Genomic DNA, 16,939 nt, shown 5'->3' with positions numbered 1-16,939 from the left:
AAGATGATGTGATTCAAAGTATACTGGCTGGAAATGCACAAGGATTAGCATAAGAAAGGTGAGGAAGGGGAATAGAGAGTTTATTATTAATATTCACTGGTGGATTCCGGTAAAGAGAGTGCACACCCTTGAATCCATGTGTTAGGACCCCAAACTGCTTGTCTACTTTTAGGGGTAGGGAGCCATAACATAAACAGCGAACACCGATGTAAAAGGGTAAAGTATGACTTTATTCACAAAAACGACACTCCAGGGAACTCTTAACGGCTCCAAAGAAAACTGGTCAATAAAGTGCACTACCTCCTAGGGATGGGCGATATGGCCTAAAATCCATATTGCAATATACATTGCAGCCTATTGCGATAACAATTAATATAGCGCGATATATAAATGATAATAGGACCATTTCAGAACAGGTCACATAGACCCTAAGGAAAGCCAAACTACTAGATTTTTATTTTAATTTTTTTTAAAGAAAGAAATGTATGTAGTTTTGAGAACATTTATTGTGCAAAACTGTAATTATACAACATAATGTTGCAGATAAATACAATTCAAGTACACTAGCTGCAGAACCTTTAACAAAGAAAAAGCTTTTTAGTGTTGGGTTTCTTTCCTTTAGTGCAAACCATTCTAAAAGGCACTTAGTTTGAGGGCCAATCCCATTACTCCTGGCCCTCGAAACTGAGGGGTAAGGGCTACATATCCCTAAGAAATGGGACGCCACTTGGTTACGGGTACGTCATCTAACACGAATTGATATCTCCAAAGCAGGTAGTGTTATGCAGTGATATCAAACGAAATTCACTGCTAATGGAGTTTACTTTAAATTGTAGACATGCTAGTCAGAGAAATGCGGGACTGTTATGCAAATCAGCACTGTAACATTTGCGTACCAAACTAGCGATTTTTAGAAACGTTTTAATTCGGAAAATGGTTGCAAATATATATGTACAGGACTGTGTATACCACAAAACAAGACTGTCATAATTTTTTTATCAATGAATTAAGCCGAAAATATTACATTTCAGACTCTCTAGATGATCTGGCCGCCATTGTTGTCGGTGTTGTATCACCCGATGCATGACTCTGGATTGGCACCCCCTCGCGGGAGCGAGCGATTCAAAGGGTGAAGAATTTCGTCTTGATATCGCATCCAAAAGAAGGGGGACAGAAGTCTCACATTATACCGTCTTTGTTGTTAAATTCAAGAGAAGGATGTCTGTCATCTGTGTAAATATCAGATGCAATTTTCAACACAAAATCCTTAAAATTCATCATTCAAACGGTATTGTGACGAACGCAAACCAACATTCTTTCAATATGCAACGTGCGGAACAAGGGGTGAAAATACTGTGCAACGCAAAGTAGGGAGGACAAACCTGTTTGAGCGTTTTTCCTGAAATACGTTTTAATAGCTATTGCTGGGGAAATTATGGAATTACATTACATATTAACTGTACTGAAATACGTGTGCGTAACAATATCAACAATATTTGCTCAATTTAGACGTTTTTAAAGGTTTTTAATTTTACCTCAAAGCTACTTCCGTTAATCAGCAGTTTGTGAGAAAGTGGCTAGTTTTACAACAGTGACTTTGGATGTAGCCTACTTTAACATGCTAGCTGATTAGCCGTTATGAGTGAGATATGTATACAGTTACATTAACAAACTTCTTGTTTGTAAAATATGTATTCTTAAATACGATGGGAACACATCACATAAACAATTCTAAAACGTCCAACACGCCAAATGTTGTCATTTTTTGTCATGCGTCCCTGAAGCTCAAATTCCGAGTCAGAGTTCCATTAAGCTTTTCATTGCAGTGAATGGGTGCGGGCACTCATCGGGCATGAACTCAAATATCTCAGAAGTTCCAACAGGGAAATGTTAGCAGTTTTACAGTCCTGTAGAGCAGTGTTTCCCAAACTTTTTTTCTGGGGACCCATATTTTAAAGGGGCAATTGACTGTTTTTTGGGGGTATTTCACACTGTTCTTTAAGGTCTCCGAATAGGGTATGTAACATTGGTTGGGTTGAAAATGGCCCGGGTGCTGCTCTATGCCCTCTGACAGATCCTCTGAAATGTTCCCGGGAAAAAACACTAGCTTTTCTCCTTTTATGGTGTGCTCATTAATATTTAGATAAGCTGCGCGCTGATTGGTTGGTTATCAACGAGTGAAGTTGGGAGCAAAAACGCAACACGGCCAACAGCAGCACTCGCTGAAACACCGAAGTTGGAGACTTGAAATAAAAACGCGCAAATAAATCTATTGTGTCTACACAACACTGTTTTCAACAGATTGACTATATATCATTTGAAATGATAACATTACTTGTTTCCACTTCTGTTGTTGAAGCAAACTGGATTGACTTAGGTGGGTAGAACGTTAGGCTACAGTTTAGCAACCAAACCATATTGTGATTCTACTCGGCTTCAGTTAGCTAGCTAGGCTAGCTCTAGATATCTTGCTGTAAAATAACATGACAAAGATCTGGATAAACATGCATCGTGAATTGTAGATTTTCATTACACAGGTTATTTATTTGAATGAAACACAGTTAGGAACATGAATCAATGTTAGCCCCATTGCCAATAAACTAGGCTAAATTATCACACATTCTACCTATGCTCTTGCGTTAACTAGCAAGCTAAACTTGTTTACATGCCTACAGTCTAGGTGTTACTAGTAACAGTTACTTGCAATGCTAACGTATCCTGTATCTAGAACCTGCCTTTCTCCAGTTCTTTCAAATAGATTATCTAGACAGGCGTTAGCAATAAGCCAGACTGCTGTTCGTTTTCTGGCTATTTTTCGGAAGCTTCCCTTCTAATGCCGACTACAGCTAATCTAGCTAGAGTCATTTGATGTGTGTAGAAACGTATTTAGCATTCTACCTGGTATGCTATATACAGGAAACGTTAGCATAGCTAATAACTGTTAGCACAACATCATACTGTCCTTATAGCTTGCGGTTGCAATGAGCATAAGGTCGGAACAGCACCTTTTTCCAGGTTCAGCTTCCTAGCAAATCCTGCTTGAAATTGTCCAAGGTTGTCAAAACTGTCTTGGGTGAAATGTTCAGAGCAAATGAATGATTGAGTGTCGAACTTCGCCGGGATCTTCTCATAGACAACAGCAGCCATGCCTGTTGAATGTTTGGCTCCTTGGGAAGACTGTGAGTGTTAGCCTTCCCTGTACAGCCTGGAACACAGCATTTACGGCCGTGGTCCATTTTCAATATCCTTGTTATAATTCAAAACGTTCTCCTTTGTAATTCCTTATAAGTAGCCTAGACAGAGCAGCGCGCAGCTAAACTAGTATCGGAGATAGACGCTACCTCGGGCTGGTTTGGATGTAAATTCTGGGGTGTGACAAAGATACAGACCAGAGCCAATAGAGGGCGATCACCGGTCCTACGTAGGACCGGTAGCTTTGTTTAAAAGCTAGCGTTTTACAGCCAAATGTTTTCTTTTTGAGATTTGAATAGCAAAGAGGTGTCAATGGACTTTGATATTCACGGTATGTTCAGTTTACCCACCGAACTGTCGTTATTCAACTATGACAATGTAAAATCGGTTTTGCAGTCAATTGCCCCTTTAAAAGTCACAAGCCTTCGCGACCCAAGCCAATAGAGATTATTTGTAAATCACAAAATATAGGTGGATTTGACCATTATTGCACAATAATGAGGATATTTTACTGTTATTTTATTGTTATTTCAGAACTTGTACGCCTACTGCCATTGTTAATAAGCTATCTCAGACTGTGATCACTTCTCTCTGAACAATTGAACCAGCAATGTTTAAAGAAGGTATCCAATAAGTGCCTAATTGGACATACAATGTAGGCTATAAAAAAAAAAACATATAGCCCATGTATTCTTATTTTCAACATTCAATTGAACCAGCAATATTTGAACAAAATATGAAATAATTACAAAAAGATTACAAATTATACAAAACATGTTGTACCATTTCAACATTGCTAATGGGATAGCTGGGCCTGTCTGCCTTTTTGTAGTGCGTTTCAGTCCGTGGTGCAGGAGGAGAGCGCAACACGCATATCAGGCGCAGCATTCAGTCAGTTTCTGTGCTTGTCTTCATTTTTGTGAGCACAGAAAATCCCAATTTGCACATGTACGTGGTAGTGAAAGGTTAAAGCATATAATTAGAAATACTGGCCCTACTGAGGACAGGATATTCTGACGAAATGCTTATCCAGAATGATAAGGTCACAGATCCATAGCGTCAGTGCGATCGCAGCTGAGCTACAACAACTCGGTTTCTTCTGCAGGACTAAGCTTCAACTCAAGTTAAGCCTGAGGACTCTCAAATTCAAACGTTTGATAACTCCTGTAATATTTGTATTTTATATTGTAAATTGGCAACTTATATTCTACTTTATTGTATATTTTATTTTAATTGTATTCCACTTAGTATTGCTAGTTTATGTATCCTTAGTATAGTTTGACCACATATTTAAATTTAAGATTCCTATATGTTTACTGTATGCACCTTCCTGCCAAAGCAAATTCCTTGTCTGTGCAAACTTTCATGGCGAATAAATCCCATTCTGATTCTGTGTAGTGGCAAGTCATAATCTAGCTATTGATTTGCAGAGATTTCGAATAATATAATAAAAGGTTACACATGTCAAAGTTTATGTCTGATGCATCTTTTTCCAGCCGGAACAAGACCCGTTACATAGAGTGCGGGTGGCATTTAATCTTTCACTCGGCCTAAAAAAAGTGTGGAAAAAGATAACCTATTGTGTGCTGTAGATAAGATCATGTCAGATCCAGAATGCGCATCGGATTTTTGCTTAATGTGTGTAAAAGTTGTATTTTGTCTGCACATTTGCCATGACATTATACAAACTACAACAGTGATTTAAGAGAACTACAGCTCTGAATTAATCTGTCTGACACGCTGTCCACAGTGCACCCCAAGCGTGGTGCACTGTGGGAAGGCCGGCGATAAGAGCGGTAAAAAAGTCTGCAGTGTGAACGCACCGTTAAGAGTACTCAGCCAAGCTACATGCATGTTTCTGCTTCCCCGGTCGATAATTTGGAGCCAGAAATGATAAAGACATCACCTTCATAGACAAGGTTTTTACCAATTGGAAAACTGCTGCGGTTTAATTTACATAGAGCTCAAAAAACTATTTTGCGCTCAAATGAATGCCCAAAGATCTGCGCGCGCTCGCACTGTGGAGGATCCTATTTCCAGCATCACACCAAACCCAGGATGTCATGGGTTTGGGTCAAAGCAGGCTGCATCCGGGCCTGCCAGTGATGCTGCTTCATCAGAAGTAAGGTTTGAATACTCTAGTATGCCCCCTCCTAGTGAGTGAGTGAGTGCGTCCGTGCGTGAAGTGAGTTAAGTGAGAGAGTGAGTAAAGTATGTGTGAGTGAGTGAGACACCATAGATAGATATACATGTTTAGTTTTTTTGTCTAATTACTGACTTCCTGTGCACCTTTAATTTTTAGTCTGTCTGTTATCTCCTCCTAAATGCAGACATATCGACTTAAAACTGACTTGAAACATATTGGATATTTGGCTATAGCCTGTTAATGTTGCAGTTAAGTTTGTATTATTATTTTTCCACAGGAAAGCTACTGTATAAGCTCCAAGTTCTCTTGAGAGCCTCCAGAGAATGGAATGTTGTACATGTGATTCTATTGTTGACAGCTGATTTTTATTTAAAGATTTATATTTTTATTATTATTTTAATATTTATTATTATTTACACATTTTATAGTAAGCGAGTGAGCTTCTACACTGGAATGTTGCATGTTCCCTGTAGGAATGGGCGATATAAACGATATGCAATATTTAAGCAATAAGTTATGAGAGGCAGTACTTTATTGCCAATAAAGTATGTGTTCAAGGGTGTTGAACACATACTTTATCCAATAAAGAACACATACACATACCAATAAAGTACCCTGGAACACGTACTTTATTGGCGATAAAGTACTAACTCGAGTACCTTATTGCTTTTATAATACGGTTGCCAGCGAAATTATAAATAGTAAATAAATAGTAAGCTGCCTTTCAGCACAAAATAGTTATAGACAACAAACATTGTGTATCGCATTTCAGTAGCCGAGAGAAAATAGTCCCTGTAAACAGTGGCTGTTGCTATGCAACGGACAAACAGCATTGTGAACTGCACGTTTGTTAAGCCCAATTTATACTTACGTCGCAGACACTTTTGAAAAGGTCGCCACCAGAAATGGCGTCACGGTCGCCACTTTTAACCGTTGCTTGAAAGTGTCGCCTACCAGGAGAAATTTCTACTGGCGCTGATGTCGTCACATAGTGTCGCGCAAGTGTGATTGGCTAGATAGACGCCACACGTCGTTGACTTCATTGTTTTGAATTTTCAGTGAACGGTTAACAGCTGTTTATGATGGAAGGAATAGAGGAGAGATTCGCGGAGCAAGTTAGAACATATCCACACCTTTATAATGCCTCTCAAAATTAGCTACAGTCATTTTCTCCGATCGATCACCTAGGGTAAAGCATAAACAATGTAACCATAGCTACGAATGTAACAGTAAAATGATTCTGTTTACGTCACGCGAACCTTGAGCACAGTCGACTGTTTCCCGAAGTATAAATGCCGCAGCCTGAGCGTCACTTTTTTTTTTTTCGTCGGCGACCATTTCAAAAGTGTCGGCGACATAAGTATAAACTAGGCTTTAGCCTAGCTAGATCTCGCACCATCTCATTCATTCAATGCTCATTTTATAAAAGCTGCCTTTAAAATAACAATGACAATGGGACACTTTCAATAAAATAATATTTCATTTAAACAGTAGGCCTAAACATTCTAAATCAATCATTAATGTTTCGTAGGCACTGGGTATATGGTAGCTAGCTAGCCTACATATGCTGTAAACAAGTTACTATTGACTTGTACTGAAAAAAAAAACTTGTAAGATATACTTCATAAAATCCTCATAACAATTTGCACTAGTACTTTTCAAGTAAATTGTACTGCTCTTATATCAAGTAGAACTCATTTGCCTGAACCTAGTTAAACGTACTTACCACTAAACTTCATATTTGTAGGGATACAGTAAATCTTACTTGATTATATTTATTGCATGAGTTATATTTATTTAAACCAATTAAGTAAAGTCAATTAAAAAATTCTGACAGGAAATCTGCTGTGCTCAACATAATAAGTAAATCTTATGACAGTAATAGTTATGTTATGAAATAATTAAGTGGATTTTATTATATTTTCATTTGTAAATAAGTCAGTAATAAAGTTATATTATTGACAAGGACATTTTCATGAAATTATCTTTTGATAAATATTACCAAATTAATGTTATCATTACCTCTATGCATCCAATATACTTGCATCACAAATCACACACAATAAATACAATCAGTTTATTTTGTCCAAATTTTTTTTTTAATAAATGTTACCAAATCACTGCTCTATCAATTCACAAGGTACAAGCCAAAACTCTTAAATCAGAAGTCTGTGAAACACTCAGGTGTCTAGCATGACCATTTTATTAACTGTAAGGCTTACATGACTAAAGAAAATGCATGTATTTGGGTTGGGAATGCAAGTAATAAATTCTCCCAACAGGCTTTGTGAATGCATCCAAACAGTAAGGAGTGGTTCAACAGATTGTTACCTCATCAAAAAGCCAACACATGTCCTGATGAACTCTAAAGCTGCATGTGTTTATAAAAAATAAAGTGTCTCATGACAGTGCATGGTAAAAGAAAAAAAGATAAGTAGATTTTTTTAAAAAAATTATCATGTCTGTGTGTAACAGACATTTTGGATTTCAAACTGTTTATTCTTAACTTTGTGGTAGAGTATAAAATGTGAACTAAACTATCATAAGCTCTAACAAGATTGACAGCACCTGCCACGGTGGTAGCATTTAAGATAGCACTTCACATTTGAAAGCTTGTATTTTTGGGGACAGCTTGATCCCATCCAGTTCTAAGAAAAGTTTTTGAAACACTTCAAATGTGTAACGCAGTGTTGGGGGGTATGCCAGGTCGAGGGCATAAATCAGCCCCATGAGAAGCGCGCAAGCTTTAGCAGAACTTCCACACATCCACTGGATCCTGTCCATCAGCACCATGAACCACCAGGATCTTCAGGATGTGTTGAGTGGCATCACTGCGGCTGTCCTCCTGCATACATTCACACAACAAATTCAGACAAATCTGTTAGAGTATTTTACATTGAGCAGAGTGGAATATCTTGATCCCTAAATTGGCTTACATCTTTTACTTTAGGGTAACCTTGCAATTAAAATGACAAAACATTCAAATTTCAAACCATGTAATAAAATATATATTTAGAAAATCAGACTTTACTTGGCAATCTTCAAAAAGGTCCTCTTCTTTCTTGGAAAGGTACAGTGTAAGGCTGCGGATAACAGCTTGATTTGATTTTGATTTAGTTTTATTTCAAACATATCCACATACAAAACAAAATGAAAAGCATGGAAATACAACAATGTTTTCACAAAAAAATAAATCTAAACCAAACAAATTATCTGTGTTGTTGAGATATGCCTGAAAAGGAGAAGGAAGAAGTTTACACTTATTTAATCCTGCCCCTTTCCTCCACACCACACTTGCCATTTACATACAACCCAATATACTATAAATCTTTTATATATTTATACAATGCATATATCTATATTTATAAACAATCAATATATCCATATCTACATACATATCTATACAATCAGTATTTATATCCATATCATTATAATTTCCTTCTTAATTCACACCCTCATCCCTGTACCTTATGAAAATCATTGATTTGAACCTTCTTTTAAACTGGATCATGTTTGGACATTGCTTTAGCTTCGTGCTCATCCCATTCCACAGTTTCACACCCCCAATTGAGATGCAATGACATTTTAAAGTCGTGCGTACCGCCAGTGTCTTAAAGTTTAACGGTTGCCTCAAATTGTAACCCCCCTCTCGGTCAAAGAAAAGTTTTTGTATGTTACCTGGTAGCAGTTTATTTCTAGCTTTGAACATGATTTGTGCAACTTGATATTCAACCAGGTCATTGAACTTTATGATACTGGAATGTAAAAAGAGGAGGTTGGTGTGATCATAATATCCAGCTTTGTTGATTATTCTTATGGTTCGTTTTTGAAGTGTGACTAGTGGTTGCAGTGAGTTTTTGTAAGTGGTCCCCCAAACCTCCACACAGTAATTTAAATAAGGTAAGATCATTGAGCAGTAAAGAATATGCAATGATTTGTGATCCAATATATGCTTTGCTTTACCCAGGACTGAGATGCTTCGTGATTGTTTAGATTTAACATGATTTATGTGAGGTTTCACGTTTCATGTCTATGCTTTGGTGCTGTGAATAGATTCATGTTGTTAGATTCAGGATGTAGGTTTTTGGAGTTAGAACACAAGCAGAGATTTAAGCTCACAGAGTAAGAGCCATGTGTGGATAGAGCATATAGGGGCATTGAATCTATAGTGTGAGGATTTGTGCTATGCGTACGCATTTGGCAAAGTGCTTGTGTATGTGTGAGTCTTCCCTGCTAAAAAAGTGAACAAGCACACCTGACTCAGTTTGTCCAGGAACGGCCTCAGCTTGGTCCCCACGACACCTCCCTTGGCCTTCATCAGGGAAATAAGTTTTGGTGTGTAGTGATCCAGTTTGTGCATGAATCTCTGCTCCAGGGAAATTGTAGTAATTCTCCTGAATTCCTCTTTGATCTGAATGGACAAAAGATTCACAAGTACAACATCAGGAATCAGGCCAAACAGTCTCATGCAAGAGGACGAGGAAATTCTGCAATTAAAGAGGAACACTAATTTGGCTTCCAATCTTAACATTGAGAAGTGTTTCAAGTTTAATTTTAAAAGGGGTAAATAAAGGGTTTTTTATGTTCACCTACCTCTGCTTCACAAAACAAAGCTGGCCATCTCTCTTGGAAGTCATCGGCAGCTGGACTACCACTCACAACCTCAAGCCTTCGATAGGAGAATGTTTTGGCAATTTTTTCTGCAATCACCTTAGTGTTGTTCTTCTTCTTTACCTCATTAAGAAGCTGCAGTCTCTCCATCTCCAGAGTGTTGCTAGTTTCTCCACTTGGATGTGGAGGAAGATAGTTTACCTCTGCTCTCTTTGGTCTCTTACAGTTTTTGGCTGGATTTTTGGAGATTTCCTTTTCAATGAGTTGATGTCAAGTTCAGGACAATGTACTTCACGCCTTTGCAGTTTAGAACGGAAATTTGCCATCTTGTATTTAAGACGCTGCTGCCACCCGTACATGCCTGAAAATGAGGTTCCAGGCTCCCTTAGGCATGGATGCTTTGCCAACAGGGCTTCTACATCTGCCTGTATTTGACGTCCAGTGGGATAGGCAGTGTACTGGAATATAGCTTCAGCAAGTTTCTCAAGTACGTCAGAGTTCATGCTTGGATTTTGAAGGAGTGAGCCATCACTTTCATAAGCCTTATTTCCTGCTTGAAGGGGGATTTCGACATTATATGAAAAAGTGGGTATCACAAAAGTAGTTGGCCACGGTTCTGATCTGTAGTCTGGGGACAGTGGTAACATCATGGTATCGGATGAACTAACTGAGGAACTGTCATCCTGGAAAGAAAGTGGCACTGGAGAAGAAGAAGCAGCAGGCTCATTGATGGGACTCAATGTGAGAATAATAGAAGGATCTGTTTTCACTAGTTTTATAGTGTCTGTCGTTGACCACATCTGTAGATGTTAACGTAAAGAATTGGTTATCAAAATCTTTGTCCATATGCATTACTGCAAAACTCCCTTCAAGATCAAAATTATGCTTCGCAGCTGCCAAAAGTTTGTCTAAGGTAGTAGGAATTCCATCTGGTAGGATTCATTTGTGAATTTCAGTCTCTTCAATAATGACACGTAGTTGACTGGGACTAGACATCACAGCCTTGGGAAAGCAAAACTGCAAGAGGAAAAAAAGACATGGTTAGAGCATATGATTGCAGTACTCATACATTTTTTTGTTTATAGTGAAACTTTACCTAGTTTGACAAGCAGATGTAGTGTTTCAAAGAAACCATTCGACAGCCTTCGATTGTATATGTAGCTAGTGGGTACATGTCAGTGAGTTGTGATTGATGAATTACTTTCACAATGCTTGTGGACTCCACCTTGAAACATCTAAAATGCTCAGTGTACCATGTACTTTGCATTTTCACTATAAACACGACACTGTTACAAACTATCATGATTTGTAGTATTTCAGCAAAGTCTGGTAACCCACCAGTGTTGCCATAGACCAACATCATGCCAATACTGTAACTGATGCCCTGAGATTCTACCTTGTTTGTCAAATGAACAACTGTCTCTTCAGGAAATTTCTGTGATAGAAATTCTTGTATGTTCTCATTTACAATCTCTAATGGAACCCTTGACATATTTGATACAGATACAGCAGGTTTATTGACATTTGAACCATGGAGATGGTATGCGATCATGGACTGGTGTTTTTTTGCCATAGGCTTAAAAATGTTACGGAAACAGCTAGTCTGTCTCACTATCTTCTTAAAGAAGCGGTGTTTGGCTTCGAACCTCATCGTCCATAAAGACACTAATGGGCCGAATGCTTTAATGAGCTGCGGTAATGCTCTACAAAATGGTGTTTTGGAATAAATTTTCTTTGTGGAAAAACACTGCTAAATCTACGTCGATGCTCAGCAATAAGGCTATCTAGGTGACCAATGCTTTCATCTGTGTGGGTAGGTGACATAACCAACTCAACAACATCTTTGAGTGTCATCAAAAACTGCCATGTCTGTTCCTCTTCCTGTACTTTAGAGCCAATCATAAGTGGAAGCAACCCCAGTAAGCACCAATTTTCATGTGCGTTAACACCAATGGTGTTACGAGAGGAAAAGGTTGGTGGTATACGTATCGGACAATTTGTCCTGTCTTTCCACTTATATGGGAACTTCTTGATGATACTATTCAGCTCTTCAAGAGAGAAATATTTTTTTTTTTAATCAAGATATCTAAACACAATGCCAATTTTACAGGTACAATACCCTCAAGTAAATCATGCAATACATACGGTGGGTAACCTGTTGTCACATGAAAATGCTTTAACCTCTGAGTAATTGCACAATGCCTTTTAACTCCATGGCTATGGGTGTTACTAGCCAATGCTGCTTCAACGTCCAACTGGTGTTGCTGTTTTGTTCTACCAAGGAATGCTCCTGTCCTGACTTCAAGTTCCTGAAACTGGGACCGCTGTCCGACACAAAATCTGCAATTGTATGACCCACTGAAACTTTAAACAAACCCCCCGACTGAGTGGGCACCAAGGTTATCGGCAATCACAGAAAATACAGTGCCCTTTATGATTTTTCCCAAACAGGGTACAAAAAGACCATCCTCTTCTAAGCTTTTCAAATCACTTAATAATGGGTCAAGCACTTGAGGATAGCCAAATTTCTTTACGTCGTCTGCCTTGCACAAAACAGCTAAGTAAATGGAAGATAATGTTGACCTTAAAGGTGACATGACATGAAAACTTCATTTTATGAGGTTATTTAACATTAATATGAGTTCCCCTAGCCTGCCTTCGGTCCCCCAGTGGCTAGAATTTTCGATAAGTGTAAACCAAGCCCTGCGTGTTATTCTCCGCCTTTGACAAAATGAAGGCTCAATTGCGCTGTTTGAAAATCTCCCCCTAGTGACGTAGATAGGGGGAAGGTTACCTCCCCTCTCTCTGCTTTGCCCGACCAGATCATCTAGCCCGCCCATGAGAAACTTAGCTACCACCGTGCAAGGGCGAGTGCGATATCGGTTTTTCCTGGAGAGACATCATGGCGAGCAAACAAAAGAAGCATAACAGTTGCTCAGTGCTTGGATATACAAATGCAAGCACACATCTTTTTTTTTTTGTTCCTTCATCCGAGCCTTTGCACAACCCGTATCTTAATTGTATTTTCGCTGGAAATGCGCCGACACAACATCCCAAAGTGTTGTATGTCTGCGCCAAACATTTCCTCAACTTGAGCCAACTCAAAGCTGGCCTTGCTGAAATTAAATTCTGGATCATTACTAAATCTCCTTGGACAAGTAAGTTAACTAACGCTATATCATTTTGTTGCTTTACCGTATATGGTTACCTATCTTGCTACCCTTAGAATGTGGCTGTAACATTAGCTCTGCAGCCAACAGCTGAGTTACTCTTGCTAACGTAAAGATATATGGCATCAAGTGTGTGTGTGAATACAAACGCTGTAACGCTAGTGTTGTACACTTCTTTGATTTTTGGATAACCGTTCTGCTGTTGGTGTTATGGCTCGCGATATCCGCCTTTCTCCACATTGAAATGACTGAGTGTGCACCTCTGCAAACCAGGGTGATCAGATGAGAATGGCTCAATTCGAGGCATTTTACAGTAACGGGGGCAACGAGCCATTGCAATACATCCTGTAAACATTAGCGCATGTTGCCGCCCCTCTCCTCCTCATTAGCATTTAAAGCTACAGACACAGAAACAGCGCGTTCTGAGGAAAGCTGATTGTGGGACTACTTGTAGTGGCTATAATTCTGCACCATGGCTGAATTTCGGGAAAAATACTTCAGATACAGTATTAGGGGACAACTAAGGCCTATATGAAAGCATCCAAAAACAGCATGTCATGTCACCTTTAATACAGATGGAATATCAGCCAACACCCAGTAGACACCTGTTACCTTGTGCTTTTTACGAGACGTTCCTAATGGATTACATATTTCAAAATCATCACAGTAGAGTAAAATTGAAAGTCTTAACTCCTCTCCAGATAGAAAGCTGTTTTCTTTGAAGTGGGAACCATCATGAAAACTTGTATACTGACATGAAGAACCACAACGTCTTGCACTCTTTAACACCTTCTCCTGAATGTCAAATTTGTTTTGAACTTGTGACATTGGTACATATTGAAAAGTCCTTCCCTCTTTTGCATCTAATATATACTCTAACGGTTCAACAATAGAGAAACGTTCCTTCAAGTACTTGTTTCTCTGGTAGGCTGTGCCAAGAGGACCTTCTTCACTAAAGGCTGCACTTACAGGATTTAATTGGCAAATGCTATTCACCAATTCTGTGATCACCAATTCTTCAACAGCGCAGTTATGGTTTTCAAATGTACTATGGACAATGTTTTTAATAATGGGTGAGGATGCTGAACAAGTAATAAATTGAAGCTCCTCTACAATGTCATCTATACATCTACTAGGCACATTGAAGATGCATTCTAATTTAAGCAACAAGGAACCAAGCTTATCAACAATGACTTTAACTAAATCGTCATCCTCTCTGACAAGCGTTTCTTTAGAAGTAACTTCACTCTCTTCTACCAACACACTACTATCCTCTGTAGCCTGACTTGAATATGTCGAAAGTACAGTGTGTTTAAAATCTTCAAGGCAGTGAGGATTGTGCTTTCTACTTTTATGTGAAGCAATAGTTGAATATATATTAGTACTGTAGTCACAATCTTTAAAGACACAATGAAGAGTTTGTTCTTTTTCAGATGAGCTCTGAGATGTTCAAAATATTGCCTCTCTGTGTGAAAACTGGATAAATGGAATACAAGACATGAAAATGAAACTATCTGCTCAAACTGTTCAGTTTGTGTATGATCTCTCGACAAATGTGTGCGAAGTGCACCCCATCCTTTAAATGAACAAGGACAATCTGAGTACAAGTAGGGTAGTGACCGGCCCTGACCGGTGTGTAGATGTTTCAATCTATAATGCTTTAATAGCTCTAAACGTTTTGATGTCCTAAATTCGCAATTTTTGCATGACCATCTCATAGTATATGTAAGAGGCCTACGGTTTCTCACTGATGACATCCATCTAATGGACTTCCTCCCTGGACCCTTCCTAACCGTAAGGTCACCCTGTAAAAGAACACACAATTTGTGATATTAAAACAATTATCATTTCATTGAAGATATACAACAGTAATATTGTTTCATGCATACAGATTTCTACTTGCCTGCTAATGTTACAGCCAATCACTCCTCTGACCTATTCCTTCACAACTCACTGATTACTGTTGATAGAAAACATGTTAAATTACTGTCAGTCTCCTTATCAAGTGCTCTTAAAAACTAGCCAATGTACGAAAAAAGAGAATAGCAGAAAAAAAGGAAAATATTAATCCACCAGTTATTTTTACATTATAATTTTTTGGATAAATGTTTAACTCCTCTGTTGTACACCCCAAAAAATAATGGGCTGGTTTTCAGCCATTTTGGGCTGGTTTTGAGCACTCTTTGGGCTGGAAATGTTTGCTGGAACAGGCAATCCTGCTGCTGATTGGTAGCACAAGGAACTGGCAATCATGCTGCTGACACGTGCTCCCAAGTGCAGAAAGGTTTAGATGAACTAGCTATATTCCAGTATATACCCTGGTTTGGCCAGCATGTTGTAAATTCATTTAAGTGACATTTACATAACTCACCCACTAAAGTAGGCATCTTGAAATACTAAATTAGAGATACATCGATGGCTAAATTAAAGTTAACCTGACATGATTATTTTTTCCAGAACGGTGATAGCGATGGTTTCCCATGTGCAGCTAGCTAGTTAGAGCTAGCAACAATTGTTTTTTTCTGCTTATGAATAATCTCCCTCTACACTTACGTGCCTTACGTTTTTATAGAAGTGAAATATATAGCGGAGCTTTCCTGCATAGTTAACGCTAGCCACGTGTGGAATCGATAGTCTTAGTTTTACTAATTTGTCAATGTTAGCTAGCTATCTAGAGCTAACAATTACAGCTAGCACAGATAAATCACGCATGTCTAGCTAATTTCACTGTGAATAGTAACAAGCAAACAAGAAGCTAACTAACAAAATGACCCATATATTATTACACATTTTAAAAAGAAAGGTAAAACTCACCCGAGATAACATATGGATGCGGTTCAACCCAACCAGAGCACATCCACATTCTCTGACCCAACCGTCTCTGACCGAAGTTAAATTGCGCGTTTCTTCTTAAGTCCTAGGGCGCAAGCGCAGATGAGAGGGCTAGTTTTTGATTAAAATGTACTTAGTATTTTTTAGTGTATGTACAGTGACTCTAAAACATTTAAATAGTATTAATAAATATATGATAAAACGTACTCTTCCCACACATTTAGTTTATTACATGAATTAAATGCGTATTCAAATACTTACTTAAAACATTTTAGTTCACACTGAAACTTAATATCATAATGTACAATTTATGACAATTTAGTCAATATATTTTGCTCTACCATAAAGTTCATTTTATCAGTGTAGGACTCGATAGACGAACATTAGGCTGTTGTTAAGGTTAGCTTATGTTGATTTGGATATCTCCATTAATTGTGCATCGGTGGAAAACGTTGTTTTAAGAAGCCAAGACAAGGCCATGTAATTACGTGGCTACGAAGCTCAAATTAAAAGTGGATGTCTAGTTAGCAACTAATAGCTAGACCTGAGCTTCCGTCCAACGTTTCAGTAGTTAAACCAGATAGTTGGCACTGATAGCACGGGACAGTGCAATATTATTGCTCAAAAATTAACCGAATGAGCTAGTCTAGCTTGCTAACCAATAAATTCCTGCACACCAGTACTTGTAGACAGTCTTTTTCTTCGGCAACATTTTTGTTATTTTGAGTGCGCACTAATATGAAACACTCCCGTTTTAAGGTAAATGTAATAAGGCGGCGTACAGTACTTTATGCTCAATAAAGCACACCCCGTGACTCACTCTTATGGAGGACCAAACCTGCCATATTTACAAATGAATGAATGAATAAATAAATGTCCACATCCATGCATTTAGACAGAAATAAACGAATATATATATTAATTAATGCACAATTGTCAATCAATAGTTACATATATTTGACATTTATGTATTGATTTATTTTGTATT

General features: G+C 38.3%; 2 protein-coding genes across 9 annotated transcripts in view; one reads left to right on the top strand and one right to left on the bottom strand.

Annotated features, from left to right (window-relative positions):
- The window catches only part of cep112 (centrosomal protein 112), a 175,978-nt gene that overhangs the window by 11,022 nt on the left and 148,017 nt on the right, over positions 1-16,939 (top strand). The window lies entirely within an intron of this gene.
- On the bottom strand, positions 7,845-16,041 carry LOC146253571 (uncharacterized). Of its 3 annotated transcripts, none has more exons than XR_014731731.1 (7): positions 15,934-16,041; positions 15,023-15,079; positions 14,858-14,924; positions 9,932-10,966; positions 9,594-9,749; positions 8,370-8,570; positions 7,845-8,183 (listed from the first exon to the last, which is right to left on the bottom strand). XR_014731731.1 is itself a non-coding variant. In XM_084677259.1 (7 exons), exons 4-6 carry the CDS (start codon positions 10,097-10,099, stop codon positions 8,380-8,382), a joined length of 366 nt encoding a protein of 121 aa, XP_084533385.1. In that variant the 5' UTR covers positions 10,100-10,966; positions 14,858-14,924; positions 15,023-15,079; positions 15,934-16,040; the 3' UTR covers positions 7,845-8,183; positions 8,370-8,379. The 3 variants fall into 3 exon arrangements, 1 of the variants encoding a protein (XP_084533385.1); XM_084677259.1 differs by having other exon boundaries at positions 8,370-8,421; positions 15,934-16,040; XR_014731732.1 differs by having other exon boundaries at positions 8,370-9,749; positions 14,868-14,924; positions 15,934-16,040.

The sequence above is a fragment of the Hypomesus nipponensis genome, chromosome 17 (genome assembly GCF_054491055.1).
Source record: "Hypomesus nipponensis isolate SF chromosome 17, ASM5449105v1, whole genome shotgun sequence".
NCBI classification, from domain to species: domain Eukaryota; kingdom Metazoa; phylum Chordata; class Actinopteri; order Osmeriformes; family Osmeridae; genus Hypomesus; species Hypomesus nipponensis.
The sequence above is the reverse complement of the archived record's forward strand: the minus strand, read 5'-3'. Positions and strand labels throughout refer to the sequence as shown.

Coding starts and splice junctions, on each gene's coding strand:
- LOC146253571 (XM_084677259.1), bottom strand. CDS start 10,099: ATGGAGAGACTGCAGCTTCTTAATGAGGTAAAGAAGAAGAACAACACT. Junction 9,750..9,931: donor CTTTGTTTTGTGAAGCAGAG/GTAGGTGAACAT, acceptor TTGTCCATTCAG/ATCAAAGAGGAATTCAGGAG. Junction 8,422..9,593: donor TCCTGGACAAACTGAGTCAG/GTGTGCTTGTTC, acceptor TGTTATCCGCAG/CCTTACACTGTACCTTTCCA.